The 27,600-nt window shown below is 50.7% G+C and overlaps 1 protein-coding gene across 1 annotated transcript in view; it reads left to right on the forward strand.

Moving 5' to 3' along the window:
- The first annotated feature begins 338 nt into the window (after window positions 1–338).
- Window positions 339–27,600, forward strand: part of LOC102251609 (chromosome unknown open reading frame, human C1orf94) — a 39,308-nt gene continuing 12,046 nt past the window's right edge. Inside the window, exons 1-5 of the mRNA XM_005868548.2 lie at window positions 339–855; window positions 16,380–17,065; window positions 20,250–20,507; window positions 21,555–21,730; window positions 26,936–27,013. Of these exons, the coding sequence (XP_005868610.1) occupies window positions 527–855; window positions 16,380–17,065; window positions 20,250–20,507; window positions 21,555–21,730; window positions 26,936–27,013 (1,527 nt within the window). The 5' untranslated portion in view covers window positions 339–526. The remainder of the gene's footprint in view (window positions 856–16,379; window positions 17,066–20,249; window positions 20,508–21,554; window positions 21,731–26,935; window positions 27,014–27,600) is intronic.

The following is a 27,600-nucleotide window of genomic DNA, read 5'->3' on the forward strand; positions in this document are numbered from 1 at the left end:
CCCTCGGGGTCGGGGATCCCTGGGAAGGCCCCTGCGAGAGCCCAGTGGAGGGCTCCTGCCCTCCAGGTGCCTAGCACAGTGCCAGGCCCTCACCCAGTCATACCCAGGTTGATCGGGTGAGAATGGGCTGAGCCCCAGGCGCTGCAAGGTGTCACAGGTGTGTGGCAACCGGACGCGCCAGGGATTCTGGGAGAGGCCTCCCTCCCCCTCCACCAACCCAGATGTCATTCTGCCCACCCAGGCACCTGGTTCCTGAGCTCAGGGGGATTCCAAGGTTACTAAGTTACTGGTTTTTGTTGACTTTTAAATTTTTTCTTCTCAGGGAGACGGGGAGAGGGACAAAGGTCAGAAAAGAACAAATAAAAACAAATCGAAATAAGCTCCCCCTCCCCGAAAAAAAGGTGACCTCCATCCACCACGGGCACACAAATCAGATTGGAGGCCTCTGAACAGAGTCACCTTGCTGGAGCGACAGCCAGACAGAACTGAACTGCTTCTGCCCCATCCTCATCTCCCTTTCTGGTGAATGAAGGGCGGTGGTGGATGGTCGCCCTGTCTGCGAGCCCTGGGTGGACAAAGGGGCTTCCGGAAAGACAGGAGGAGGATGGCCAGTGGAAATGGGCTCCCTTCGTCCTCGACCCTGGTGGCCAAGCGCCCCTCCGCCCTGGGCCCATTCCCCAGATACATCTGGATCCACCAGGATACACCCCAAGACAGCCTAGACAAGACCTGCCATGAAATCTGGAAGAGAGTTCAGGGCTTGCCCGAGGCCTTGCAGCCCCTGACGTTGAAGGAGCAGCTCTCTGCCCCCGTGGTTGGGACTCCCACAGACAACGGGCTCAGCTTCCAAGAAGAGTGAGTGTCCCCCTACATGGCTGGCACCAGGGGAGGAGGGAGGAACCGAGGTCAGACCTTCTGGGGGAATTTTCTGGCCCATTCTTCATTCTGCTAAACCCTAAGGGCTGTATGTTTTACATCCCCTCCCCCGTGGTCCCTTTAGAAGAAGGTCTTGAAGTTACCTGGGTGAAGGGCCAGGCCAAGGCTCTCTCTGCTGCCTCTTCACCAGCCCCCTGAAGGGCTAGTTCTCCTCCTAAAGCAGCCGTAGTTTGCCCACGGGCCCTCGGGCAGGATCCGGCACGTTTGAAATGAATAAAACTAAAAAAAAAAAAAAAGACCGTACCCTTTTATGTAATGATGTTTACTTTGAATTTATATTAGTTCACACAAACACTCCATCCATGCTTTTGTTCCGGCCCTCCGTCCAGTTTAAGAACCCATTGTGGCCCTGAGTCAAAAAGTTTGCCCACCCCTGTAAGGCATAGACAACCAGAGGTGAATCTGAGGACCTTGGAAAACCATCTGGGCCAGGACGGAGGGTTAGATGCCCATGGCTTTCCCCAAAGGCAACTAGAAGATCCCTTCCCCCGTCCCACCTCCAAAGACTAGGCATTGGCACAGATGCGTCTGGTGGTTTTAAACCACATCTGGAATTCCCTAATACAGGGAGCAGCTGTCCCATTCAGACTCCACAGAAGCTGCTGCAAGAGCGCACATCAAAATATTTACTGGGAAGGCATTGCCATATTCACAGGACATAATAGAAAATTAAAGTGTGGGGAGATGGCTGGAAATAGCCCGTTTCCTGGATGGGAAATCCCGTGTCTGGGAAACACAGAGCTAGATGTTTCTCCACCAGGGCAAAAGTTGAGCAGATATCGTTGGGGATGGATATTCACAAGGAGAGGAAGGGGCGACCTCCTCTAGAAAAGCCAGTGAACTGCTGAGCACTTGTTCAATGCTTTGCATCTTCAAAGTGGGCCGCAAACATTAATTAATCCTCCGGGAGCCCCTATGAGACAGGTATTAGTGTCCCCATTTTACAGATGGATTAAGTGTTAATAATTAAGTGCTAATTAAAGACTAAGTGATAATTAAGTGTTGCCTGTTCCAACACATGCTCCAGCTCAGTTCAGAGCTGCTCTGAAGTGGGGGAACCATTCAGGCAATTATCTGCTGCATCTGGTCTCAGGGATTTCTAGGTGAGAGCTAAGAAGAAAGAATGTGTAACTACCACCCAGGCCTGCACTACCTGCCGTCCCTTTTCGGGCTGCAGACAAAGGTGCAGGCACTTTGGCTGCTATTGCTTTCCCTGTCCTGTGCTCAGCAGGATATGGCTGGGATGGGAATGGCTTGACTGCCGCCAAAATTTTGCTGTCCAGCCCTAGAGTGAGTGGCACTGAACCCCTCTCCCCTGCCCATTGCCATCTGCTCTGGGACAGGGTCTTGGCAGGGGAGCCACGGGGCTGCGGTCAGGCTCTTCAAAGGCCAAGGAGCTGATGGTCCACTTGGTGAACCAGGGTCAGTGGCAATTTCCAGTAGATGGCACCTTCTCTGCCAGGTCACACCTAGTTAATGGAGACAGACTCTATTTCCAGTCTGCACTTGGCCTAAAAGTGAACTGACTCACCTTTGGCCAGTTGCTTAATTCCATTTGGCCTTGTTTTTCTCATCTGCAAATTGAGGATGATATGCCCTGCCTTGTCCACCTCAGAGCTGATAATGAGGATCAAATGTGATGGGAGACAGGAGACTGAACACTGCATTATACAAATGAAGTTGTCCTTAAATGTAATTCCCAGGATTGGGTTTTGTTGTTGTTGGTTTCCATCTCGGGTTTTCACACTATGTTCCTAGACCCTAGGGTGCTGTAAGGGGTCATCCTGGGGTCAAGTGGCCTGGTGGCTGGGCCCTAATCCCCCATTCAGCCAGAGCTGTTCTGCTTTTATAGCTTTTACTTTACTGGAGTTCCGAGTAAAGACTGCGTTTGAAAAAAAGGGTTCTGTTACTGAGAAAAGAGCTGGGAAATCACTGACTTAGGTGACTAAAGGATATAATCCTGTAGATATCAACCAAGCAGAACACAATGAGCTATTCTTGAAAGAAAGGCAGCTGAGATGGTGGAGTCAGATAACTGGTTTCAGATCGTATTGCAGCCCCAGAGCCAGCTGCGGCGTTGGTCTAATTTACGTGAGTTTCAGTTTCCTCATCTGCCAAATGGAGATGATTACTATGCACTTCATAGCGTTGTTGGGATGATTAAATGGGATATTTAAACATTCTTGGTAATAACTAGGATTTGCAAAAATTCCTTGTAATGATGAGGCTGTTGATTCCTTCAAGCCCTACAATTATTATACGGGGTAGGTACTATTTTAAATACCCCCTCTTTTTACTTTTTATTATGCAAATCTTCAAACTATCAAATAGAATAGTATAGTGAATGTGTGTCTGTCACTGAGCTTCATTATCAAATTTGTGCCATTCTGGTTTCAATTTCTCCTTCCCCTGTTTTGAAATGAAATCCTTTTTACATATGAGGTAACAGGTTTGCAGGCATGTGAGACAGGAAGTTGGGAGACCTCTGGGAAGATGCAGCAATAGTCTAGGTGAGGCAGGTGGTGGCGCCTGGTCAGAGAGATGGTAGTGGGGATGGTAAAAGTGCGGGATTCATTGTGTATTTTGAGAGGAGCCAACAGACCTGCTGATGGTTTGGGGCACACAAATGGGGACATGAGTCTTAACTTGAAGGTTTGGGCTTGAACCTAGTTGGATGGTGGTGCCATTTATGGAGGTGGAGAAGAAACAGGAAGAAATCAGCTTTTGGGGAGAAATCAGTAGTTCTGTCTAGTGTCAATTAAACTCCAGAACTGTGTTCAGTTATCTTTTAATTAGTCTTAAATTTGGGCTTAGAGCAGTGTTTCTCAACCTTCTGGCCCTTTAAATACAGTTCCTCATGTTGTGACCCAACCATAAAATTATTTTCGTTGCTACTTCATAACTGTAATGTTGCTACTGTTATGAATCGTAATGTAAATATCTGATATGCAGGATGGTCTTCGGCGACCCCTGTGAAAGGGTTGTTCGACCACCAAAGGGGTCGCGACCCACAGGTTGAGAACCGCTGGCTTAAAGAATTGTGGCCAGCCACTCACTGACTTGTATCCTAGGATTACTTATTCATTCAGTCCCCTCATTGCAACAACTGCACAGCTTCAGTTGGGGGCTTAGGGTTTGCTGTTGACTCCATTGCTCTCACTGGGATGTGGCATTTGTTCGTCCCATCATTTATGGATTCATTCAACAAGCACTCACAGTTGCCTTCTCAGTGCCAGGGAACAAACCAATTCTTTATGCTCCTGTTATTTAAACAATTGGATGTGTCTTGTTTTTCTAGAAAAGTTGCTTGGAATATGTCCACACTTTCATTTATTACTATTATTATTTTAAAAAGCTGGTGATGGGAGTGATAAGGACAAGACTCACAATTGGAAACTCAGACTGATGTCCTAGAAGAGAAGCCAGCCCCGAGTCCAATGCTCCAGGCTCGTGTTTTCTCCCCTTGTGGGAACAAACACCTCTCTGACAATCCGAGGAAAGCTGCTCTAGACCTTGTGCCTGAAGCACATCCTCAGACCCCTTGACATTTTGTAAATGACTTCAGAGACCCCCTGCGACCCAGGTCGGACCCCTTTTCTCTTGGAACCAATACTTAAGTGTCTTCTTCCCTTGAGCTTTCCAGGGCTGAGTCTCAGCCTCTGCTGTGACCCCAATCACACTGACATTACCACATCCCCCTCCTGGTTGACAAGTGAATTATGAATGTAATGGTGCTGGCAGACAGAGGTCCAGGGCCCTCCGACCCTTCCCTCGTTCAGTCTCCTCACACATCCTGCAGTCAACTTCTTTTTTTTTTTTAAGTTTTTATTGATTTTTAGAGAGAGGAAGGGATAGAGAAGGACAGAGAGATAGAAACATCAATGAGATAGAAACATTGATCGGCTGCCTCCTGCACACCCCCTACAGGGGATGAGCCACAATCTGGCAGGGAATCAAACTGGTGACCTCCTGGTTCCTGGGTCAACGCTCAACCACAGAGCCACACTGGCTGAGCTGCAGTTGCCTTCTTGACTTCTGGTCTCCCTACTTATCTCTCTTCTGCCATCATTGCAACATCTCATCTTGCTGTGTCTGGTTTCTTTCCCTCCTGGATGTCCTTCCCCCTGTGGCAGCTTCATCTTCCTAAAGCACATCAACAGTGCAGGTCAGGCATCTTCCATGGCTCATTCACTGTCTTCTGAGTCCCTTGACCTGGTTTCAAGGGTCTCAGTAGTTGGCCCTACCTACATCTTTAGATGAACATCTTGCTGCTCTTCTCCACTCCCTATAACCAGGATGAGCTACCAGCAGGTGCACATCTTCTTGCCTTTGCTCAAGTTATTTCACCTCCAGGAATGTCTTTCATCCATATCTTTGTCTATTAAAATCCTACCCATCCTTAAAGCCCTAGAATAAGAGTGTCACCCTCTGAAATTTCCACTGCTCATCCCACTCAACATTTTTTCTTCCTCCCTCTTTCATGTTCCCCTTTTCACTTTAAGTAAACAATTACATTTCTTCTCTTTCCTAAGGGTTTAAAGGTGATAAGAATATCAATATCAGACAATAGTAAAATACAGAGACCGGTAGACTTGAATCCTAGCATACTTCCTAGTTGTAAGCAAGTCACTCAAACTTTCTGTGCCCCACTTTCCTCATCTGAAAAATGGAAAAAGTCATGTGACCACCTTAAAAGATTATTGTGGAGGTTAATAAAATAAGGTATGTAAAGCTCACATAGCACCTGGCATAAGATAAGGACTCATCATCACCATCAGCATCATCATATCAGCATCAGCATCATCAGCATCAGCATCATTACCATCAGCAGCATCACCATCAGCATTAGTAGCAGCAGCATCACCATTAGCGTCATCACTGTCAGCATCATCACCATCAGCATCATCGCTAGCATCAGCATCATCACCATCATCACCATCATTATTGTTATTATCAACGATAAAATGACAGGGGTTAAGTAATTAAAAATGGTATGGGGGAAAGGAGATTTATATACCCGCAAATCTAAGCAAAGGAAAAGTACTCAGCTGAGGATCACATTTTGCTGTGAGATTCTTGGCCGCTAGGTCAAAAAGGGAACATAGCAGTTGATTTCCATAACTCATATTATCTAATAAGAGAAAGCAGGGAGGCAGGGAGGCTCATCAGGAGAGGCAAAGTGGAGGGGTCTTTATATGAGGATGATGAAATAGAAGGCTCGGTTTAGAACCAGCTCTCAGGTTTACCGTTGGCCAGAGGGGAGAACACAACATCTCATTTGGATTTGTTGGTGCATTTCTGGCATGGGATTCCTGATAAGGTGGTCGCCTGGCACAAACTGTATGCTGACTGTGGCAACAACACTTCTCCCCCACTTGACCAGGGCTCCATAAGGGCAAGGGCAGTGTCTTACTCATCTTTGTCTCCCCAGCACCCCGCTGAGTTCCTGGCATTTGATGACTATGCAGTGTATATGAATGAATGAGAAAGTAAGTGAATGATGGATGAACCATAAAAATGCCGCTGCAAGGAGGGTGAGTGAGGCCCAGAGGTGGCCAGGATCCAAGCAAGAGTCACGATCATCAGAGGAAGCATTGAGTGACATAGGGACAGAATATCAATAAGCCAAGACATTGCACCCCCCCCCCACCTCTTTCTGCCTTAAGATGCAGAGAAGGAAAGTCATGTTTTCTTGAGCACCTGCTATGTGCCAGGCTCTGCATTTTAATTTTCTGTTTATCTCATTGTCTTAGCAACACCTTTCAGTAGATGGTCCATAGCCCTCCCCTTTTACAGATGAGGAAGCTGAGGCTCAGAGGAGTTAGGCAACTTGCCCAGAGTCATCCAGCTCAAATGGCAGCAGAGCAGGAAGAGGAACCTGGTGGCTCCAAGGCCAGGGCTCTTTCTCAGACACCAGGAGACCTTTACAATAGCCCATGCGTGTCTGCTTAGCACTAGGAACCATGAGCGGTGAAAGGAAGATGAATCGTGATTAACGTCCCATGTCCCGTGTCCCCCTTTTTAATTTAATTTTATGGTTTCGGGACTTGTGCGGCAGGTTGTGGGAGCCTGCAGAGATGGGCCACCAGTGGTTTGGATTAATCCCCTTTTTAATATCTTTGTTGCAACGTTATTTCCAATTCAGCTCCCAAGTCACATTAAAAAAATACCTCTTCCTTAGGGTAAGCCTTCTCTTATTAAACAGATTCAAATGAAAAGTTTTAAAGATAATTTGAACAATAAGAATCACTCTGTAGCTCCCAGCCGAAGCTCCTTTATTGCTGTATTTATTCCGCAGTATTTCCTGTCTCATTCCCCAGCTCACTGAATCCTTCATCCCCCCCAACCCTTTCAGTCCTTGGCCAACTCAGACCTGAGTCCTGTGTTCTCAACTTCTCCTTTCCCCTCCTGTGGCGGGGAGGTTTAGAGAAGAGGTGGGGTGGGAGGTGTCTCACCTCCACCTGCCAATCAGGGAGGAGCTGGAAAGTGGAAGGAAATTTGCACCAGGCTTGGTGCCTCCCTGTACATCATTTGCATCAGAGTGCAGATTCCTGGGCCTCATTCTGCACCAACCAAACTGCCATTTTCCCTGCGAGGGCCCAGGAATCTGCATTTGGAACAAGCACTGCAGGTGATTCCCGTGCACATGCATAGAAAGTTCTCTGATACTTTAGGGGTCAAAGATGATGGAACCTCAGGCATAACAGGGACATAGCTTGGAGAAGGTGGTGCTCCAAAGAAAAGCATGTGGGAAGGAGACTGACCTTTACTGAATTCCAAGTGTGTGCCAGAGACATTGTAAAAAATGACTCAACTCTATAAAGGTCTCTGCTAAGAAATGAGACGAACTCGAAGTCCAGGCCTGGAGTTCAGGCAGCTGACGGATTTCACAGTGTTACCTCCTTTCACCCCAGCCTGGGTGGTGTCCCCTTCCATCCCGGTGAAGTTTCAGAGCCTTCCCCAACTTTCCACTTCTAGCCAGCCCAGCCCTGGGCTGTGAAGGGTCAGCAGAGCTCCAAGCCTGCAGCCCAGAGTGGCTCTCCCGCACCACCAGGTCTCTCTCTCAGTAGGAGCTGCTAACATTTGCATAGCGCTGCTACAGTTTACCAAGCGCTTTCACATTCATCATTTCACTTAATCCTCACTGCAGCCAGGAGAGTGGAGGAGGAGCAGGGTGAGGAGGCCAGAGCTCTCTGAAGGCCCTCCGCCCAGCTCCCCTACCCCCCACTGGAGAGGTCCCTGCAGACAGAGCTCAGTGGGTTTCCAGGTACCTTTGGGACACAGGTGTGTAGGCCCCAGGATGGCAGCTAAATCTGCAGCTTCTCTCAACTGTCCCTCCACCCTCAAAATGAAAAAACTCGGCCCAGGCCCCTCAGTTAGTTAGAGAGGCGGAATCCATCCTTTCCCCTGGCCCCTTTCTTCCTGCTGTTTTTTTTTTTTTACAAGTGTGCACACATGGGTGTATATGTATAGTGTACTTGGCTGTGCTATGTGTGTCCATGTGTATGCATGTCTGCAACATGTGTGTGTGCATGGCTGTGGCGTGTGTATACATGGCTGTGTGTGCATGCATGGATATGTTCATGAGTGTGCTGTGTGTACATGGGTGTGCTGTGTGTGCATGTGCACATGGGCATGGTATGTATGTCTGTACTGCTGTGCTGTATGTGCATGCATGTATGTGGTGTATGTTCACAAGCGTGCTGTGCTGTGTGTGTGCATGGGCATGGTGTGTGTGTGCACTACTGTGCTGTGTGTGTGCATGGGTGTGGAGTGTGTACGGGAGGGAAACCCAGGGCAGTTCAATGAACCCTCCTTCTGGAGGAGAGGGAAGATGGAGGAAGGTAGCTTTGACATGGATGGCCATGTTCCTTCCCTCCACAGTGGGCAGGGGCCACCCTGGGTGCTGTGACACATGCACCAGGGGAATGTCCATCAGCCCGGGGCAAGTGAGGGTGGGGCTCTCTGGCGGCTGGTGCCAGGCTGGATGCTGGAGCCTCTGCCTCCGTGATGAAAGCCTCTGCTTGTCTGAGGCCCTTTGGTGCCTCCTTGTCACCCCCATGCACAGCCATGGCTCCTTCAAGTCCCTGCATTGGCCCCACCTGCCCACCAAGTCCTGCCTTCTGCTGCCTCATCCTCCTTGTTTCTGGCTGGCTCCTGGCCTTTGGCCCTCCTGCAACTGAGATTCAGAGAAGGGAAGTGAATTGAGGTCACCCATCGGAAAGGACAGAGCTGGGGTTTGAATGCAGGTCTCCTGACTGCCAAGGCCTTGCTCTCTCTCCCACTCTGTTTTGGAAAGTGTAGGGTAGGGGCTAAGAGTATTGGCTTGGAGCCGTGAGGACTTGCTCCCAACTCTGCTCCAGCACTTACTCTCTTGGGTGAACTTGAATTTGTTGTTCAATTCCCGAGCCTCAGTTTCCTCTTTCTAAATTGGGGAGAAAGATGTTACCTACTCCTCATGGTTACTCTGGAGTCTAACAGCAGGCACCTAGTGTTATGCCCAGATTTCAAGACCCCCCCATAGGACACCACCAGGGAGTGCTGAGTCCGATGCAAAAGCATAGAGTCTTTACTCAAGCTCAGCTTGGTCCCTCTGCCTCCATTACTGGATGCGAAAGAGCCCGGAGTCTCGAAAGAACAAAGATTTTATAGGGCTTGGGATGGGGGGGCGGGGGAGGGGAGGGCTCACTTGGACCACTGATTTGGCTGATTCCTGTGCCGATTCCGGTTGAGTGAGGGCGGGGGGCTAATGACGCAAGGGCAGGGTGCAGCTAGGGTCTGGTTACACAAAGACAGGGGGGGCTGGCTAGCATACTTTTGGCCTTGGGTTAGTTTCCCTTGCTTTCCTATTGGCTGAGATAAGGGCAGGCTGAGTAACTGATACATTCTATGGCTTTTTCTTGGAAGAGGAGTTAGGGACACAGCTATCAGTCCTCTTCTGTCCTTTCACCTAGCAGACACAGCACAGGCCCTGGCTCAGGTTTAGTCCTTCCCATCATGCCTCTGGGCTACTATTGAGAAGAGACCAGAGCCTGACACTTCCCTGCTGAGATCTCCTCAGTGGCTTTCCTGTTCCTGTAGAATAAAAACTTGGAGCATCACTTAGTCTAAGACCTGGCAGGCTCTGACTCCTGCCATCTCTAACTGCACCTCTTGTGACCTCCCCAATTTCCAATTTATGTACCCCACCCACTTGAGCATAGTCCCATCAGTGCACCAAGCTCTTGCTTACCATGAGATCCTCACACATGCTGTTCCCTGTGTCTGGAAAGCTCTTCCTTGCTTTTATTTTTTTAACCTGGTTAAATGCTTATTATCCATTAGGCCCCCGCCGAAATGACATTTCCTCAGAGAACCCTTTCTGCTGTCCTAACTGAGGGGTGTACCCCTGCTATTCTCACACATAGCACTTCACTTTGGTTTCCAGGGTAGCCTCATGGGTAAGAGAGCGGCATCTGGGCAAGATTGCCTCAATTTACACCTTGTCCCTTCTTAATTCTGTGACCTTGGGAAAACTCTCTTGTCTTCTTCATTGTTAAAACTGGGATGGTTATGTCTCTCTGTATCAGTTAGCTTTTGGTACTTAATAGACTGCCCCAAAGCTTAGTGGCTTAAAACAACCACTATCGACTCAGCTCACGTTTCTGAAGTTCAGCAGTCTGGGCTGGGTTCAGCCAGGTAGTTCTTCTGGTGGGGGCTCGGCTTGGCTGGACACAGATAGTGCTCACCCAACGTCTGCAGCTCAGTTGGGTCTGGCCAACTATTGGGGTTCGCCTCTGGGGGATGTTTCATTCTCCAGCAGGCTCTCCTGGGCTTGTTCAGCGGGACATGGCCGAGTCCCAAAAGAAATAAGAGGTGGAGTCCTAATGAATCAAGTTGGGAGGGAATTACCAAAGAACCTGGATACAGGATGCCAAAGGTGTGATGAAATGGGCCATGGTTGTCATCAGTCTACACACTAGCCCCTGGGGACTGTTGTGGGGATTAAAATGAGAGTTTTGCATGGAAAGTGCTTAGCACAGTGCCTGGCTGTTAGCACTCCAGACAGGCTAACACTTCTTCCTATTTTATGAACTAGGGCCTGATGCAGCTTAAGGTCTGGCCCCCACTGAGGGGAGGGGATTTGAATCCAGTGTCTGCCTCTCTTTAGAGACGCAGCTCATAGCCAATATGCTCTGCTGATCTACCCACGCAGATGTGTCGAGAAGTCAGAATCTCACCCAGTCAGGGGGTCAGTCTGTGGACGGGCTGCCCTCCCAGCCCAGGTCTGTGCAGGACCCAGAGCCCGTCTCACGACTCCCTCTTCCACCAGCCACGTTGCCTGGGCACGGGGCCTGGGTCCCCTGTTTGTGGATGGTCTGAAATGCTATAGCGAGAAGAAAATATTTGTTTTGCTGTCCTCTTCCAGCACTAACAATTTTCTGCTTGCATTTTTCTGTTGTTTGGCTCAGCTGAATAGCAGTTTTCATCTTTGCTCTGTGTTATCATGTACACAGAACTGCTGTCGGGGAGCTAACAGCATGCTTGCTTAGTCATTATTCTGGGAAGGGGTGCCAGCCAGTCAATAGCCTTTATTTTTGTATAGCTCTGTACACTGCAAATGCAGAAATAATGCACAGTGTCCGCGGACAGAGCCACCGTCAGACACCTATCATTTCTGGAGGCGGGCAAAGCAGAGGTGGTGGCAGCAGCTGGAGCCATGGCACCGAGTGTGACTCTTGCTTCCTCTGTCAGTGCCCAGGAACTGGGTTAACCTTCCTGAATGATTCACTGTGATAGTCTGTGGCAGATTTTATGGTTTTTTCCCAACTCAAAGGAGAAAGCAAATAGCACGGGAGAAGTGCCAACATCGGCAAAACTTCTTAGGAAGAGAGAAGATAGATTCCAGAAATGCAGGCAAGCAGGCTTGGTGTGGAACCCAGCAAAGTTGGAAGGAGAATGAAAAGTCTTTTTGTGAGCCCCAAGGTGGTTGCTAGGGGGCGGGTTCTGTGTGGGATCAGCCAGGGGCCTGCCTTACCGAGGTTGGGGGTCTTAGGACTGGACCTACCAGGGTAGTAAGTGAACTGTTCACAGAGATGCCAGGCCAGAGGTGGGACATGGACAGAAAGACAGAAAATGGAATCAAAGCCAGACAGGTTGCAACCCATGCAAGGAGGTAGACAGCCTTTGGCAACAGAGCTCCTGATTCCAAGAGCTCCAAGAAATGGACAAATGTAACGACAAGTTCATGAGCTTCTTCATTCATTTATTCAACAAATACTTACTGAGCTGAAGTTATGTGCCAAGTACTGTGCTAGTCCCCCAGGCCTCTGTGGTAAAGATAAGACAATCTCTGCCCACAGAGAAGATATATTGTTGTGTGGAGTAAAGGCATAAAAAAGATACTGTATGATGGTGATAAATACTAAGAGGAAAATAACCTGATGGAGTAGAGAATGCCTAGTAAGACTGGGCAGGGGTGTGGGAGGTGGTAACAACACTTTTACAAATGGGATAGGAAAGGTGCATTTGAGAGTGAAACTTGAACTAAGTCATGAATGATGAGAAGGAGCCAGTCAAGGGATGATCTGTCATTCCACAGGACATGCAAAGGCATGTCAAGAAATATCTATAAGGCCAGAGTGGCCGGAAGAAGGGGGAATCGAAGTTGGAGGGGGCAATGGGGTCACTTCGTGTGGTGCCCTGGATTTTACTCTATGTGTCGTGAGAATCCACAGGAGGGTTTAAATGGGGGAATGGTTTGATTTGAGTTCTGGGAATGTCCTAGCTCTTAGGACATGCACTTTTCTAGAACAAACAAGAACAAAGGAATCTTGTTTTCATGGGGATGGAGGGGACAGGTCAGGAGACCCTCTATGAGGGATTTGTAGCTGCACTAAATCTCCATTGTAGGGAGGTGTTGGACAAAGGCTGCCTTGGAGAAGTGGAGATGGGATGGTGGTGACTGGATTGATTGACTTATTCCCTCAAAGTGTTGATCCAGGATTACTGTCAGGCTGCGGGCAGGGTCTCTAGCAGTGTCCCTAAGGCTCAGCCCTGGAGTGTGTCCCTTTCAACATTTTCATTCACAAGTTGGCGGGAGACCCAGAAGAGGTGCTCATCAGACATGCAGCTGACAGGGAGCTGTGAGGGACAGCTAATGCCACGGATGGCAGGCTCAGGATTCGCTGCACTGATCCTCCACAGGCTGGAGTGATGGGATGAGCCCCAGCGATATCCCCGACTGCATTCAGGTGGGGAAACGAAGCCCAGCCTTGGAGCGGGGGCTGGGAGACCTCGCTGGGTACCATCCCTGGAGAGGAAGCAGGCCGGGTGGGAGGAGATGGTGATGGCAGCCGGACCACTGGCATCCCCACACCAGCCTCTTTACTTTCTTGGTGACAAGGACCTTAGCCTCTTTCAGGCTCACTTTTTCCATCTGTAAAATGGGGATGATACTGTCTATTGCCCAGGGGTGTGGAGAGGATTAAATTTGAGCATATGGATGGATGCCTGGTTTCCTGCCTGTAGTAAGTTTAATTTAGAAAATCTTTTGATGTATAGCTTGCTTTGTAAGGTGTTTTGTTTGTTTGTTTGTTTTTTGTTTTTTTTGTGTGTGTTTTTTTGGTTGGGGGGGGCGGGGAGACTGATCCTTCAATTGTCTGGTTTCTGTGACTTGAGACTCATCGGTTCCCTTTGAGGATAAGGATGAGGATGAAGAGGAAGGAGGGGGATCTAAAACTTAGGACCATAGATTGGCAACCTCTTTATTCCAGTTGTCCTCGTAGGCACAGAGAGAGTGGGGCCTTCTTATAGGCTAAGTCTAGACTTGGGAAGGAGGAAAGAAAGGGAGTAGGAGAGAGGACAGTGAAGAGGGAGAGAAGAGAGGATGGAAAGGAGAGGAGAGTGATACCCCACACCAGCCTTGCTGGCCTCCAGTGCTTCCAGGCCAGCCCCCTCCAGCTAAGACTCTCAGCCAGTGTGCTGGCTGCGTACCAAGCACAGTATCAGTGCTGAGCTCGCACGTGGATACCTCAGCAAGTTCTCACACCGCCTATGAGGGTGGGTGCTGCAGGTCTCAGACCCACCTTACAGGGGTTCCCTGAGGTTCTAGGGCAGGGGTCCTCAAACTACGGCCCGCGGGCCACATGCGGCCCGCCGAAAACATTTATCCGGCCCGCCGGGTGTTTTTGCCGCCGCTGCCTGTCCTGCTTAGCAGCCGACTCGTCCCGGGCCCGCAGTGCGCATGTGTGGAATGTCTGAGGGACAGTGAACTGGCCCCCTGTTTAAAAAGTTTGAGGACCTCTGTTCTAGGGTCTGACATGAATCAGGCACAGGAGTGGTGCCTGATTCCGAACCAGGTCTGTCTGGCTGGAGTCTGCCCTTTCCTGGCACTCCTCCCTGCCTCCTGACCTGGGGAGGCTACATGCAGAAGGCACGGCTGTCTCGGGTGTTGAAATAGCAACACATTCCTGTGTCGTTAGCTCCTTCCCATGCACCCAAGTGCCCTGGCCACGCAGCCCCTTCCACAGGAGCCCTGAGCCTCATCCGAACCCGGCAACCAGGGGCTTAATGCCCAGCACAGCAGGAAGCCGCTGGGACTATAGCCCAGGGGTGGGCAAACTTTTTGACTCGAGGGCCACAATGGGTTCTTAAACTGGACCGGAGGGCCGGAACAAAAGCATGGATGGAGTGTTTGTGTGAACTAATATAAATTCAAAGTAAACATCATTACATAAAAGGGTACGGTCTTTTTTTTTTTTAGTTTTATTCATTTCAAACGGGCCGGATCCGGCCTGCGGGCCGTAGTTTGCCCATGGCTGCTATAGCCCATGTCCATTCTTGTTGGTTGTCAGCTGCAGTGTAGTGATATGTGAGTCACTGTGTGCCCCATGTGTGTGCACATCAAACACACATAGGTATGTGTCTGTGTGCACGTGTGAGTGTGCATGTGCTCATACACAGCTTTACTGGGAAGGCTGGATTTGATTCTATAGTCACTGTTTGTGGGACTCGCCAGGCCCTTCGAATGGGTTGGCAGGAGCGTGTGCCAGGCCTCCCCAGCTGCAAAGGTCCACTTGTGAGACCCTTTAGCTTTCCCCTCTGATCTCTTCTTTGCCATCGTCACCACCTTCTCTCAGGGCCAGCACACTGAGCAGTTTCAAGAATGCTCTGTGTAGACCCCCTCATCTGCCCGTCTCAGGAGCCCATTGAGATGGTCTTAAACTGGGTGGTGGTGATTCTCCTGGGAGTGCCAGGGAGGAAGGTGTCCCCTTGTGAAGGATGCCGGTGGGGCATGCTGGGCCATGAGCCAGGCCAGCAGGATTGCCACCCTCTCCCACACCTGGAGAGAGCCAGCAACAGGAGCCTAGAGTCCATGGGACCATCAAGCCCCATCGGGTTGGTGCAGGACACTAAGGGTCCAGCTGGGGGCCAGAGTCTGAGGTGCAGGTGGAGGCCCGTGTGTAGATATAGGTAGATACTTGTGAATCTGTGCAGGGACCAACCATCTGCTGGTGCTCCTAGGAAGTGGGGCCGGCTCCAGAGGCCTTGATCTGGGCAAAGGGCCATGCCAGCCAGGGTGGACCACTGGGCCACAGTGTGGAATCCAGGATTCAGGTGCTCAGCCAGGCTGAACAGGTGTAGACATACTAGCTGACACTGTGTCACCCGTACCCTGTGCCAGACACTGTCCACAGTGCTTTGCACGTCTATGATATTCCTGGAAACCAGATCAGGAAACAAGGGTACCCAGATACTGAGCAGACTGCTCAGGGTCACACAGTGGGGAAGTGACAGAGCCCGGTGTGAGGTCCATCTGTCCTCTCCACAGTCCCTTCTCTCACTCTGCCACTCTGCAGCCAGTCCTCAGGACTTCCCAGGGCTCAGCCTCAGCACTCTGAGCCCATGCTCAGAGCCGTTGGATCATCCCTGGCCCTTTTGTTGCTATCTTTTTTGCTTCAGGTCCTGGGCATGACTGAACAGGGAGGAGGGAGGGATGAAATGAAATAAAAGCTCAGCTCAGCCCAGCCGGCGTGGCTCAGTGGTTGAGCGTCAACCTAAGAACCAGGAGGTCAGGGTTCAGTTCCCCGTCAGGGCACATGCCGGGGTTGTAGGCTGGATCCCCAGTGTGGAGTGTGCAGGAGACAGCCAATCAATGATTCTCTCTCATCATGATGTTTTTCTTTCTCTCTCTCCCTTCCTCTCTGAAATCTATAACTATATATATATCTCAGCTCACTTAGCAAATAGTAGTATTGGGAGGGGATTGTAGTGTCCCGATTCCCAGAACCACACTCTTGGTGCTGGGCCTGCTGGTGTGGTGTAGAGACCTCTTGGGAGTCCCGAGAAAGCAATCAGTTCCCCTTACCTTCTCCATCTGCTCTCCCTGGGGCCCGGCCCTGCAGCAGAGCCACCCTTCCCCAGCAGGCACTGAGGCTCCTGTCTTTCTGACCTGTTTTCAGGGCTCTGGAGTTCAGCAGTGACAAGGACGAGATCTCCCTGTTGGTGGAGCAGGAGTTCTTGAACCTGACCAAAGAGCACCTCATCCTGGTCACGGAAAGCTCAAGGGAGCTGGAGGCCGCTGGCTCTCCGGAGGGGCCCGGACAGCCCCCTCCCTGCCTTCTCACACCTCCTCTGGTGGTAGGCAGCAGGGAGCGCCCACGAGCCTCTGTCATTGCCGGTGACAAGCTGCTGGAGCCGAAGGTGGCCGTGTCCATTATCGGCAGCAGGCAGGACTGCGATTCTGCCATGACCACGGTCACGGGCATCCTGCGTGCTGCCAAAGTCAAGCGTGCCAAGGGGACAGAGGACGGGGGCCACAGCCTGGGTGCCTCCAACTCAGAGATCAGCAAGCTCCTGGCCCAGTTCCCACTAAAGTCCAAAGAGACCTCCAAGGTCCCCGACAACAAGGTGGTGCTGGAGGAGACGCGTGTCATCAAGGATTTCCTGCAGAACAGCATGTTCAGCGGCCCCCTCCACAGGGAGCCCATGGGGCTGGGCCCCTTCCTGCTGCTGCCACCCTCGCCGCCTCCTGCACCCACTGACAAGCTCCTTGAGCTCCCCGTTCAGAAGAGGCAGCTCCCAGTGTTTGCCAAGATCTGCTCCAAGCCTGAGGCGGACCCCGACGTGGAGGGGCACCACTTGATGGGTGAGTGGGGCTGAAAGCAGGGCTGGCAGGTGGGCCTGTAAGGAGGAGAAACTCACCAGAAAGCCAATCGGGCTGCAGCGGTGCATGCGGCATCTTCGTGCAGAGTAGGATGGACGAGGTGGCCTCTCTGGTGGGTGCAGCGTTTTCAGTGTCCATGTGCCCCCGGGCTGGGTGCCCGTGTACAGGGCACGGCTGATTCCAACGTGCTTTGAGAAGAGGGACAGGGACATTTGGCACCTGACTCATTTGGAGTCCACCGGGTGTCCAGGGTACATTGAAAGAAGCACTTACCCAGCTGAGTCCTGGGTGGAGCTGCAGAATGGGGACTTTAAGCCAGACAGGGGAGAGATTTGATTGGCAGCTGGCGTCATTTGGCTTCTAATGGAGGTGCCTGTTCTGACAATGAGGCCTGGTCCTCTCTCTGGGGCAGGGGGTGAATATGTAAATTCTCCAGGTACAGTTGAGACCATTGGCCCTGGAATTTGTTCCCAGCACCTCCACGGCCTTCGCAAAGTGCATTTCCACCCCTCACTGAGGAGTCAGCCTTCCCAGGAGATGCAGCCACCCCTCAAGTTTCCCCATCCCACTCGCAGGTTCTACAGATTGTGCCTGTTCTAATTCAGCCACTCAGATTGGGTGGTTCCAAGAAGGCAGACTGATGCAGGGGCACTTGCCTATAGTCAGCTGTCGCTAGGAGTAAGCCAAAAAGAAATTTATCCCTATTCCATGAGATATACCTGAACCCGGAGGCCCAGATCCATGTTCCTAAGGAAATAGCAAGATGGTCACACTTGAGGACATGCTGTGTGCTGGAGCATTGTTGGAAGGCCAAGGAATCAGAGCTGCGCACAGCAAGCTGGCCTCCAGGTCTTGGGCAGGCCTCTAGGAGCCAGGGGGTTCTTTGGGGACTCTGGGCAGAATGTGTGAGAAGATGAGCCCTGCCTGGAGAAGGGGCTTTTCTCCCACCCCCTTTTCCAGGAGGCATGCATGGCTATCTCTCCACCCGCCCTCCCCAGCATTTGTGTGTGTCTGTGTGCACAAATGTATGGGCAAAGGTGTGAGTGTATTGGTTAGAGCCGTGGTCGGCAAACCGCGGCTCGCGAGCCACATGCAGCTCTTTGGCCCCTTGAGTGTGGCTCTTCCACAAAATACTACGTGCGGGTGCGCACATACAGTGCGATTGAAACTTTGTGGCCCATGGGCAGCAGTCGGTTTTTGGCCTGGGCAAGTCTATTTTGAAGAAGTGGCATTAGAAGAAGTGGGGGGTGTTGGTCTGTTGGGCGACAGGAGACGCGGCGCAGGCGGGCCGCGGGATACTCAGCACGGGGTCGACCTCAGCTAACATACCTCAATCAGATTGAGGACGTTTTCAGCAAAGGCCAGCTTAGGAGTACCCTAATTAAATTAATAACAATGTACCTACCTATATAGTTTAAGTTTAAAAAATTTGGCTCTCAAAAGAAATTTCAATCGTACTGTTGATATTTGGCTCTGTTGACTAATGAGTTTGCCGACCACTGGGTTAGAGGAAATGCAGGTGTGGCTGCATCTGAGTCTGTATGTGTTTGTGAGTGTGTTTGTCCTATGTGTGGAGTTTCATACATGCGAACGAGTCAAAGGAGTGACAGGCGGAAAGGTGTGTGTGTCTGGGTACACAGACGCTGGAAGGGGAGTTTTGGAGATGAGCGAGCAGCAAGCATGTTTAAGGCGACCGAAGGTGTGTGAGAGAGACTGCAGGTGTGTGGCTCTCTGGGGACAGGGCTATTATTATTAGTAGGTATTGTTATTTCAGTGCACTAGCTGGGGGCTAAACTCAGCAACCAGAGAAACTCTTGGAAGGGACTCTAGGGACATGTTTTGCTAAAAATGTCATTTTTCTCCTAAATTGGCTCAGGCTAGAGCAGCTCTCTCCTTTGCTGTGATGGCTCTAGGAGGACAGGCCCAGTCCTGCCCAGACTTAGCCCTGAGGTCATTGGGCTGGAAAGAAGTGGGGGAGCAAGAGCTGGGAGGATCCAATCCACTCCCAACACTGGACAAAAGTTCCCCTGATATCGCAGCTGCTGAAATGATCCAAGGTGCCTGCTGTGTATCTAGCACCATTTCCCAGCCATGCTTCATGTAGACCGGACCCCCAGGCTAGGGAAGGAGTGAAGGGTGCTGGGAGGGCCAAGGCCTCTCCCCCGCTTCAACCAAGCAATGGCTTCTTAATTTGGTTTGAAGAAAGAGTCCCATTCCCAAAAAGGAAGTACAGGTGAAGACCATCGCTGCGGAGGGTCCTGTCATGGTCCGGGCAGTGTCCTTGCACTGGGGAGCTCTGGGTCTATTTGGAGAGAGACCTGACCCTGGCACGGACCACATCCTGTGACTCACTCCGTCTCCCCGATGACTCCTTGCCTTGGCCTGCAGTCACGCATTGTCTGCCGTGCCCTCCTCCTCATGCCCCTGGACGTAAGGCCTGGCTGAAGAGCCGCTTCCTTCTGGAAGCCCTCTGACCCTCTCAGACAGAAGCGTCCTCAGCCACCCCTCCTCTCCCACTGTGTCCCTCTGTCACCTCACGGTCCCCATCTGCCTTGTCCCAGAGCTATTTCTGGGTCTGTCTCTCTCTCCCTCCTTGTTGTGAGCTCCTGCAGGGCCGAGGCTGGCTCTGACTCATCACAGTGTCCCCAGTACTCAGGTCAGGGCCTGGTGCTGATGAGTGAGCTGAATCACCTGTGAGCATCAAAGCAGGACCAGAGTCCATGATGAGGGGCCAGACTGTGGCTTAGGCCACGTGTCTGTGGGAACTGGTGTCTCCCCCACTAAGCCAGGTGCTCCCAGTAGGCAAGAACTGTGTCCACGTCAGCTCTTACCTAGAACCTGACACTATGGAGGGTTGGAAGGAAGGAAGGGAGGGAAAAAGGAGGAAGGGTGGAAAGAAAATAGATAAAAGGAAAGGAGGGAAGAGGGGAGGGAGGAAGGAAGGAGTTCATGAGAACTGAAGACCAGAGTGGGCAGTGGGCAGTGAAGGCATCAGGATGTTGTGATTGGACTTGGCTGGGAGAGAGACACCAGAGTGGTCTGAGCCTGAGGTGTGTGTATGGAGGATCCATCACTTAGTCTAAAGAAGGTGCCCTCCCCCCTCCCCCCTGCTTTACCTAGCACTTGTCCTGCTAGAATCATTGACTCAGTTTCCCTCCTCCTGCAGAACAAAACTCAGGCACCAAGGAGCCAACCAAGGGTCGAGAGAGCCTCTTTCTCAGTCAGTGGCCCCAGAGCCAGAAGGACATCTGTGCTGAAGAAAGTAGCAGTGACTCCGGGGGCTCCATGTCCATTGCCTTACCAGCCAAGAAGTCTGCGTGGTCCCCTGAGAAGACCCTGTTCTATGAGTTCCTTGGGGCCACCAAGAACCCAGGAGGGCAGCTGAGGCTGCGCAGCAAAGAGGTGGATGGGCTGGAGCTGAAATGTAAGCCGAACCTGCCCAGAGAAAGTCGGTGGAAGGGAGGTCAGGAACCCTCACAGGCCCTGGGAGTGGCTCTGCCATTCAATGGCTGTTATATCCATGGGCAAGTCACTGTCTTTCTCTGGGTGTCAGTTTCTAAACCTATAAAATAGGGGAGATGACTTTCTCCCTATGTCCGTTATCTGGAATACAATCGCTAGAGAAATGCTGTTGGCTTTGAGGGGTCACATGGGTGTTATTGGGGGTCAGTTCGAACACTTAGTCAGGTCAGACCTGACTAAGTATATCCCCTCAAGTTGCCCAAAACAAAGAAAAATCCACGCTTCAGATTATTTGTATGCTGAGATTACTTATGTCCCTGCTTTGTCTCCCTTGCCCTCCTACAACTGTTTTAATCAAACCTACTTTTCCAAAAAAGATGCCAATAAGGGGAAACTGAGGTCCATCTCTGACTCTATAAGCCCACAAGAATTATAGTAGAGGGAGAGAATTAAGGATTCATATTCTGAAACAATTCAGCCAAATCTCATTCATTCAGACTCGTTTTGAGTCATACCATAGTGAATCATATAATGTTTTTAAAATATTAAAAAAATAACTCCAATATACATATAACAAACTGTGCAAGGTTCTCCGGGGGGGGGGGGGGGTTGCTTTAATAATTTGAACAGAATGACTTCTAGTGGCATAGCAATTGCTTCTATAAAACTGGATTTTTATAAAGTACTTGAAAGAACGTGGTTTTGAATGTAGGTGAGATGTAATCTTAGCAATTGGGTTTATTGTGTGCACTGCGACCTGACACTGCCTCCTTTACTAGTGAGTGATGGAGAGAGAGGTTCCAAGGCAGACCCAGCTGGGAGTTTCACCCCTTCCAAATTGGCAAGGTGTGAAGGAATGGTGTTTTCCTATAGCTGGAAATTCACTTAAAGAACCAAGAGGAGCTTAAAAAACCTGACCTCCGAGAATATTAATCCCAGGGACAGTCCTGCTGAGGGTGTCCTGGCCTCTCCCTGCCTCAGTCACTGAAACCTCTCCTGTGACTTACAGTTAACCCACCTATGACAGCGGGGGACAAGAACAACCTCAAGTACACAGGGAACGTCTTCACCCCACGCTTTGCCACCACCTTGACCTCAGCATCCCTGAACCAGCCACTCTGGCTGAACCTGAACTATCCACCTCCACCAGCGTTCACAAATCACTCCAACTTCCCACAGTATCAGGTGAGTGAGCGGGTTCTGGGCCTGCTTTCCAGGTGGCCATCCATGCAGGTTCCCACCACAGAGTAGCTGCAGCTAGCAGGATGCCTAAATCACAGAGAACCTTGACACTAGTTAATGTCTTCACTGTGGCCACATCAGACCAACTACTTGGTGCACACACCTGAACATGCATATATATTTTTCTAATTTCTTTTGTCTGATTTCCAGTTCACTCAGGGCTAGGTATTCCAGAGCTGCATTGCTAGCTCTGGCCTGTTCAGTGCTCGGGCTCCCGGGATAGGATGACAGCATAGTCTTTCTTCTCCACCCACTTCCTGTGACTTCCTTTATAGTCAGGTGACATGCATCCTAGATTACTTGGGACAGTTCCAGTTTAGGTCTTTTGTCCTAGAATAATTATGAATAGCACCGCTTTCACTCTCAAGTGTCCTGGTGTGGATGACAAATTATACGGTCACTTCATTGAAACATCTGAGCAGACTTCGCTAAGGCGGCACAGTGCTTGGTCTTGGACTCATAGCTGAAATGAAATTAGTAGCCAGGCAGACACAAAGGGATAGTAAAACACTCAGACAGGGTTGGAAATTTTACTCACAGAACTTATTATTCAGGGAAAATGTAGTTTCTGTAGTTTGTCTATTTAATCTCCCTTAAGAGCTGCCGCCCACTGGGTGGAAGAAGGAAAGAAATCAAATAAATGTCCACTCTGGTTTAAACCATAGTCCAGTCCAATAGCTTAATAGTCCCTTAAGGTAGTGCTCAGCTTGTCGGAAAGCTGCTCCGTGTCTAAGATTCCTGTCTCCTGACCCCTCCCTGGCTCCTCCAGAGTGGTGTGTTGGTGTGTGGGAAAGGGTGGGAACGAACACCAACTTGTGGGTCAGGTTCTTAGAATTTGCCGCCCGGCAAAGCCCGCAGAGGGCAACTAGAGACAGAAATTTGCGGGATGTCTTCTGGTCCTGTCTCTGTGCCCCTCCCACCGCCCCTTGGGCCCTGTGTCAATTCCCCCTTTACAGCAGAGGGAGAGCTGTCTTCCCAACTCCATATACAGCCTCTCAGAGCCGTAGCCCCTGACTCTTTTTAAAATATATATATTTATTGATTTCAGAGAGGAAGGGAGAGGGAGAGAGAGATAGAAACATCAATGATGAGAGAGAATCATTGATCGGCTGCCTCCTGCACACCCCCTACTGGGGATCAAGCCTGCAACCGTGGCATGTGCCCTTGACCAGAATTGAACCTGGGAACCTTCAGTCCGCAGGCCATGCAGGCCGACGCTCTAGCCACTGAGCCAAACTGGCAAGGGCACCCCTGCTCTTAAACGGAGCTAAAGGAGTTTAGCAAAATCTCTCTTTTTCTCTTCAAAATTTTATTTTTTTCAAGACTTTTTGTTTCCTTAAGAGAGTAGTGCCCACCCTCCCCTCACATGGGACAGAAGGCCTCCTGCGCCACCATCAAGGTGATCATGAATCCGTGACCAAAGAGTGTGCTTTCCGCACCTATAATGCTGTCCCTGCACAGGCCCCTGTTCGTGTGCTCACAGACTCAACAACCCCGTCAGCAATGTGCGTCCACTCGTGCTCGTCTGAGTGCTCATTCACTACTCAGCCATTTCTTCACCTACTCACGGACACGCTTATTTTTACTTATTATTTGCTCATGTATTTAAATAATTGTAAAAACCTTTGCTTTGCACTGACTGTAGGACAGTATTGGCAAGGTGAGGGGATTCAGAGGTGACTAAGCCAGGAACCACCTCCAGCCTGGCACTGTGTGGGCACCCCCACTGCAGAAAGAGAACCGATGGCATCATTTTCTTTAGTGTAAACCAGTTCCTCTATTATGCACTCTCAGGGCTCACCGTGCAAAGCTGATTCATCATGGTTTGCTTTATAAAGTGCAGATAATATCTCTTTGCTATGCTGACTCCTTCTGACTTGACCTTTTGGAATGGTGAGATTTGGATGCATATTTTTTTACATGAAGTATATTGGAGTGACATGGGTTAATAACATTATATATGTTTCAAGTGTATAATTCTATAATACAGCATCTGTATATTGCATGGTGTGCTCACCACCCAGTTTAGTCTCCTTGTATTACCTTATATTTGGCCCCCTGTATCCTCTTCATCCTCCCCCTTCCCCCTCCCCCTCTGGCAATCACCACACTATTGTCTGTGAGTTTGTTTTGTTTGTTCGTTTGGTGCTTTCTGTTTTATATCCTACCTATGAGTGAAATCATATGGTTCTTTTAAGCATGAAGGTCCTTTGTCTTAAGAGATGCAAGTGTTTGTGTTGCAGGACTGATTCTGGGTTCCCTGGCTTCTGGGCACAAGTGGTTGGAGGCCCTGGCTGGTAGGACCCCTGGGTCTTGCAAGGCAGTGTAGGTGCTGACTGGGCCCAGTGGACTGTAGAAGTTGACCCCCGCCCCCCGCCCCCACAGGTGGTAAAGAAGGACAGCATAATTTACCTTCTCATCATCAAGGGGCCTGGGATAATAACAATAAGTCAGGTTTCCAATCAGCAGACGTTAAAAGGAATCCTGCTGCTTCCAAACTGTGTGGCCTTGGGCAAGTTAGGCAAATGCTCTGAGCCCTGGTTTCATTATAATTACAGCAGCAGCAGCAGCCATTTGATCCGGTTGTAAGGTTAATTGAGTCCATGGATGGGAAAGAGCTTGGTAAAACCTAAAGTATGATACAGGTGTTGGTTTTTGTTATTATTCAGCTCTGATCTCCCTAGAAAACAGGTCAGTGAGCTCCGCAGACCTGGAGACACAGAGGAGAAAAGGGGAAACAATTTATTCCACTCTCTTTTCCTGCTTGGCAAAGGAGTAAAGGTGAGGTCCCAGATCCAACTAATTCCAAGCTCCGCTGTGGAGGAAGGCAAGCCTGGAAGACTAAGTCCCCAGTACCAGGAGCTCCAGAGGCTCCTGGGCTGCTTGGCATGAAGGAACTCTGCTCCCAGTTAAGGAGGGAGGCTGCACTGGGAGAGGCCATGGCCCCAAGCAAAGAAGAATGCGTGTTTATTTACCCTTGCTTGTGATTTTACAGAATTGCAAGTCAAACAACTAGAGGTCTTCCCAGTCATGTAGGGTTGCTTTTAGAGGACAGAGCAGGGATGGGCAGCTGTTTGTCTTGCACAGATCCGAGGGGTAGCCTATCCCCGCTGGCCTGGGGAGGATGGCAGCCTGGGGGCATTGGCTGTGCAAAGCAGAGCTGAGTGCTAATGGGGTGGAGGGGATGTAGGAGGGAGTGAAACAGAGGAGCTATATGGACACCCTGGACGTGGAGCTCACTGAGGGCTGGGAAGAGGCAGGGCAGCCCCATCCATCCCCCTCTCTGTCCAGGTTCAGGCCATGGCCAGAGTGCAGGGACCAGGCTGTAGTCAGGGTGGTGAGTGGGGCTGCCCTAGGCCACGAGGCTTGGAGTAAAAAGGAGCAGGCACACGGGTTTCAGGTGAAGGGGTTGGTGGAAGTGGGAGGGGCTCCACCATGGTCAAGTGTCTGGTGCACAGGAGCAGAGAGCAAGGAGGGCCTGCGAGAGTACGTGTGCTTTCAGGGGCCGGGAAGAGGGGCACTAGGAGAGTTGGGAGACTTTGCCCCAGGCCCCATATCAGTGCCCCATGGCTCTGAGTCAGCCACCAACACGTTGATAATCGGCACAAGGTGAGCCCAGAATTGAGGCAGCATCCAGAGTGAAGAATCTTCTGGAAAGATCCTAGTTTAGGGATGCTTTGAGTATTGAGCTGAATCTTAGGAGGGGACTCTGGATTGGCAGGGAGAGGCAGTCTGAGACTCGAGGGGTCCTGGGCTGCCCCATCCACAGCAGCTGTTCTGTTTTGTGTGCGTGCGCGCGTGTGTGTGTGGAAGCGTGTACAGTGAGAGGTACTAAAAAATACCTAACATATGCAGATTCCTTACTGAGTGCTTGGCACTGTCCTAAGCCCTTTGAATGCATTAACTCATTCTTCGTCACACCAGTCCTCATCATAAGGTCCAGAGACAGGTTTGGTGGGCATATAGACAGCAGCAGAGACCCAAACTAACACACTTGGGTTCACAGTGGCACATTTGTACATGGAAACACACAACTGCGACACAAAAGGAAGCACACGTGCAGATGTGCTTAAATAATCAGGTGCAATCTGATGCACACACACACACACACACATGTACATGGATACCTCATGTCTTGGGGCAGGAATGGGGTTGGGGAAAGTAACTTAGAAAAGGAGTGTAGACAGCAACAAAGAGAATGTGGCTGCCTTCACAGGCTTTACAGTCTTGGACACACATCCTATATAATAAAGAGCTAATATGCAAATGGTTGTCACACCCTCACGCCTTCATGCCGTAACGGCTCAGCTCAGACACTCAACACTGGGGACCAGCTAGGCACAAATGAGCTCGTGAGAGAGGAATGGGGACCAGCCAGGCTGTGGCCCAGGAGAGGGACAAGCCGCCTGCCCCGTGGTCCCGGGTGCCAGTGCCTGCAGCTGCGGCCCAAGCAAAGCCACCCACCCACGGTTCCCTGTGGTTGTGGCCCGAGCGAAGCCACCCTCCCACGGTTCCCAGCGGCTGTGGCCGGCCCGGGAGAAGCTGGCCCAGGTCCTGGGTGCCTGCAACCAGCCAGAGGAGGGAATCCTGGGTCCTGGGTGTGGGTGAGGCAGAGGTGGTTAGGGGCGATCAGGCAGGCAGGCAGAGGGGTTAGGGGCAAGCAGGCAGGCAGGCAACAGGTGAGCGGTTAGGAGCCAGCGGTCCCGGATTGCAAGAGGCAGTCGGACATCCCCCAAGGGGTCCCAGATTAGAGAGGGTGCAGACTGGGCTGAGGGACCTCCCCCTCCCCCACCCCCAAACCCCTGTGCATGATTTTTGTGCATCGGGCCTCTAGTACTTTTATAAACAAGGGAAAAGAGGCTCAGGGAGGTGAAGTGACTTGCCCAAGGTCACACAGGCAGATCTGGGATTTAAGAGGCAGTCAGGCTCCTGAAGCTCTCTCCTTAAATACTCACCAAGAAAGCAGTGAATCCTGCTGAACATGCTTCCTGTGTGGTGTGAATTGTGCATGCCTGGCCTGATGCCAGCTGGACCTGGCAACTAGTGGGTCTGGCCTACAGGGCGGTGGCATGGAAACTGAGTTGAGTGGCTGCCCTTTGACTGGGAGCCCCTGACCCCACAGTACTGAGCCTCTCCTTTTCTCCCCAGGGCCTGTACCCACAGCGAGCAGCCAGGATGCCCTATCAGCAGGCCCTGCACCCCCAGCTGGGATGTTATCCCCGACAGGTGAGTAAATGACCTCCTCACCTTTGTCCCAGCTCCACAAAGGCCTTCAAGCCAAAAGCCTGGTCACCAGCCATAGTTTTTGGCCCATCCTTGGACCAGAGTACACACAGATACCAGCATGCAGGTGGAAACAAACAGGCGTCCCCAGGTGGTAATGACAGCTGGCACTTACAGGGCCCTTGCTGTGTGCCAGGCCCTTGTCTAAGGTCTTCACCTGGATTAACTAATTTAACCTTCACTACCACCTTGTAAGGTAGGTTAGAGATGAGGAAACTAAGGCACAGAGTGATTAAATAATTTGCTCAAGGTTTTAAAGTTGGCATATAAGTTAGCTTTTGCTTTGGCAAAAAAAAAAAAATAATAATAATCTAATCTAATAAAAGAGAAACATGGTAATTAGCGTACGACCGCTACCCTTTTCATTGGCTAATCAGGGCGATATGCAAATTAACTGCCAACTAAGATGGCGGTTAACCGCCAACAAAGATGGCGGTTAATTTGCATATGTAGGCACAATGCAGGGAGGCGAAAGGGAAAGCAGGAAGAAGCCCCCTGCCACTGACAGTGATCGGAAACCCAGGGGGGAG

This window comes from Myotis brandtii, unplaced genomic scaffold, assembly GCF_000412655.1.
Source record: "Myotis brandtii unplaced genomic scaffold, ASM41265v1 scaffold274, whole genome shotgun sequence".
Lineage (NCBI taxonomy): Eukaryota > Metazoa > Chordata > Mammalia > Chiroptera > Vespertilionidae > Myotis > Myotis brandtii.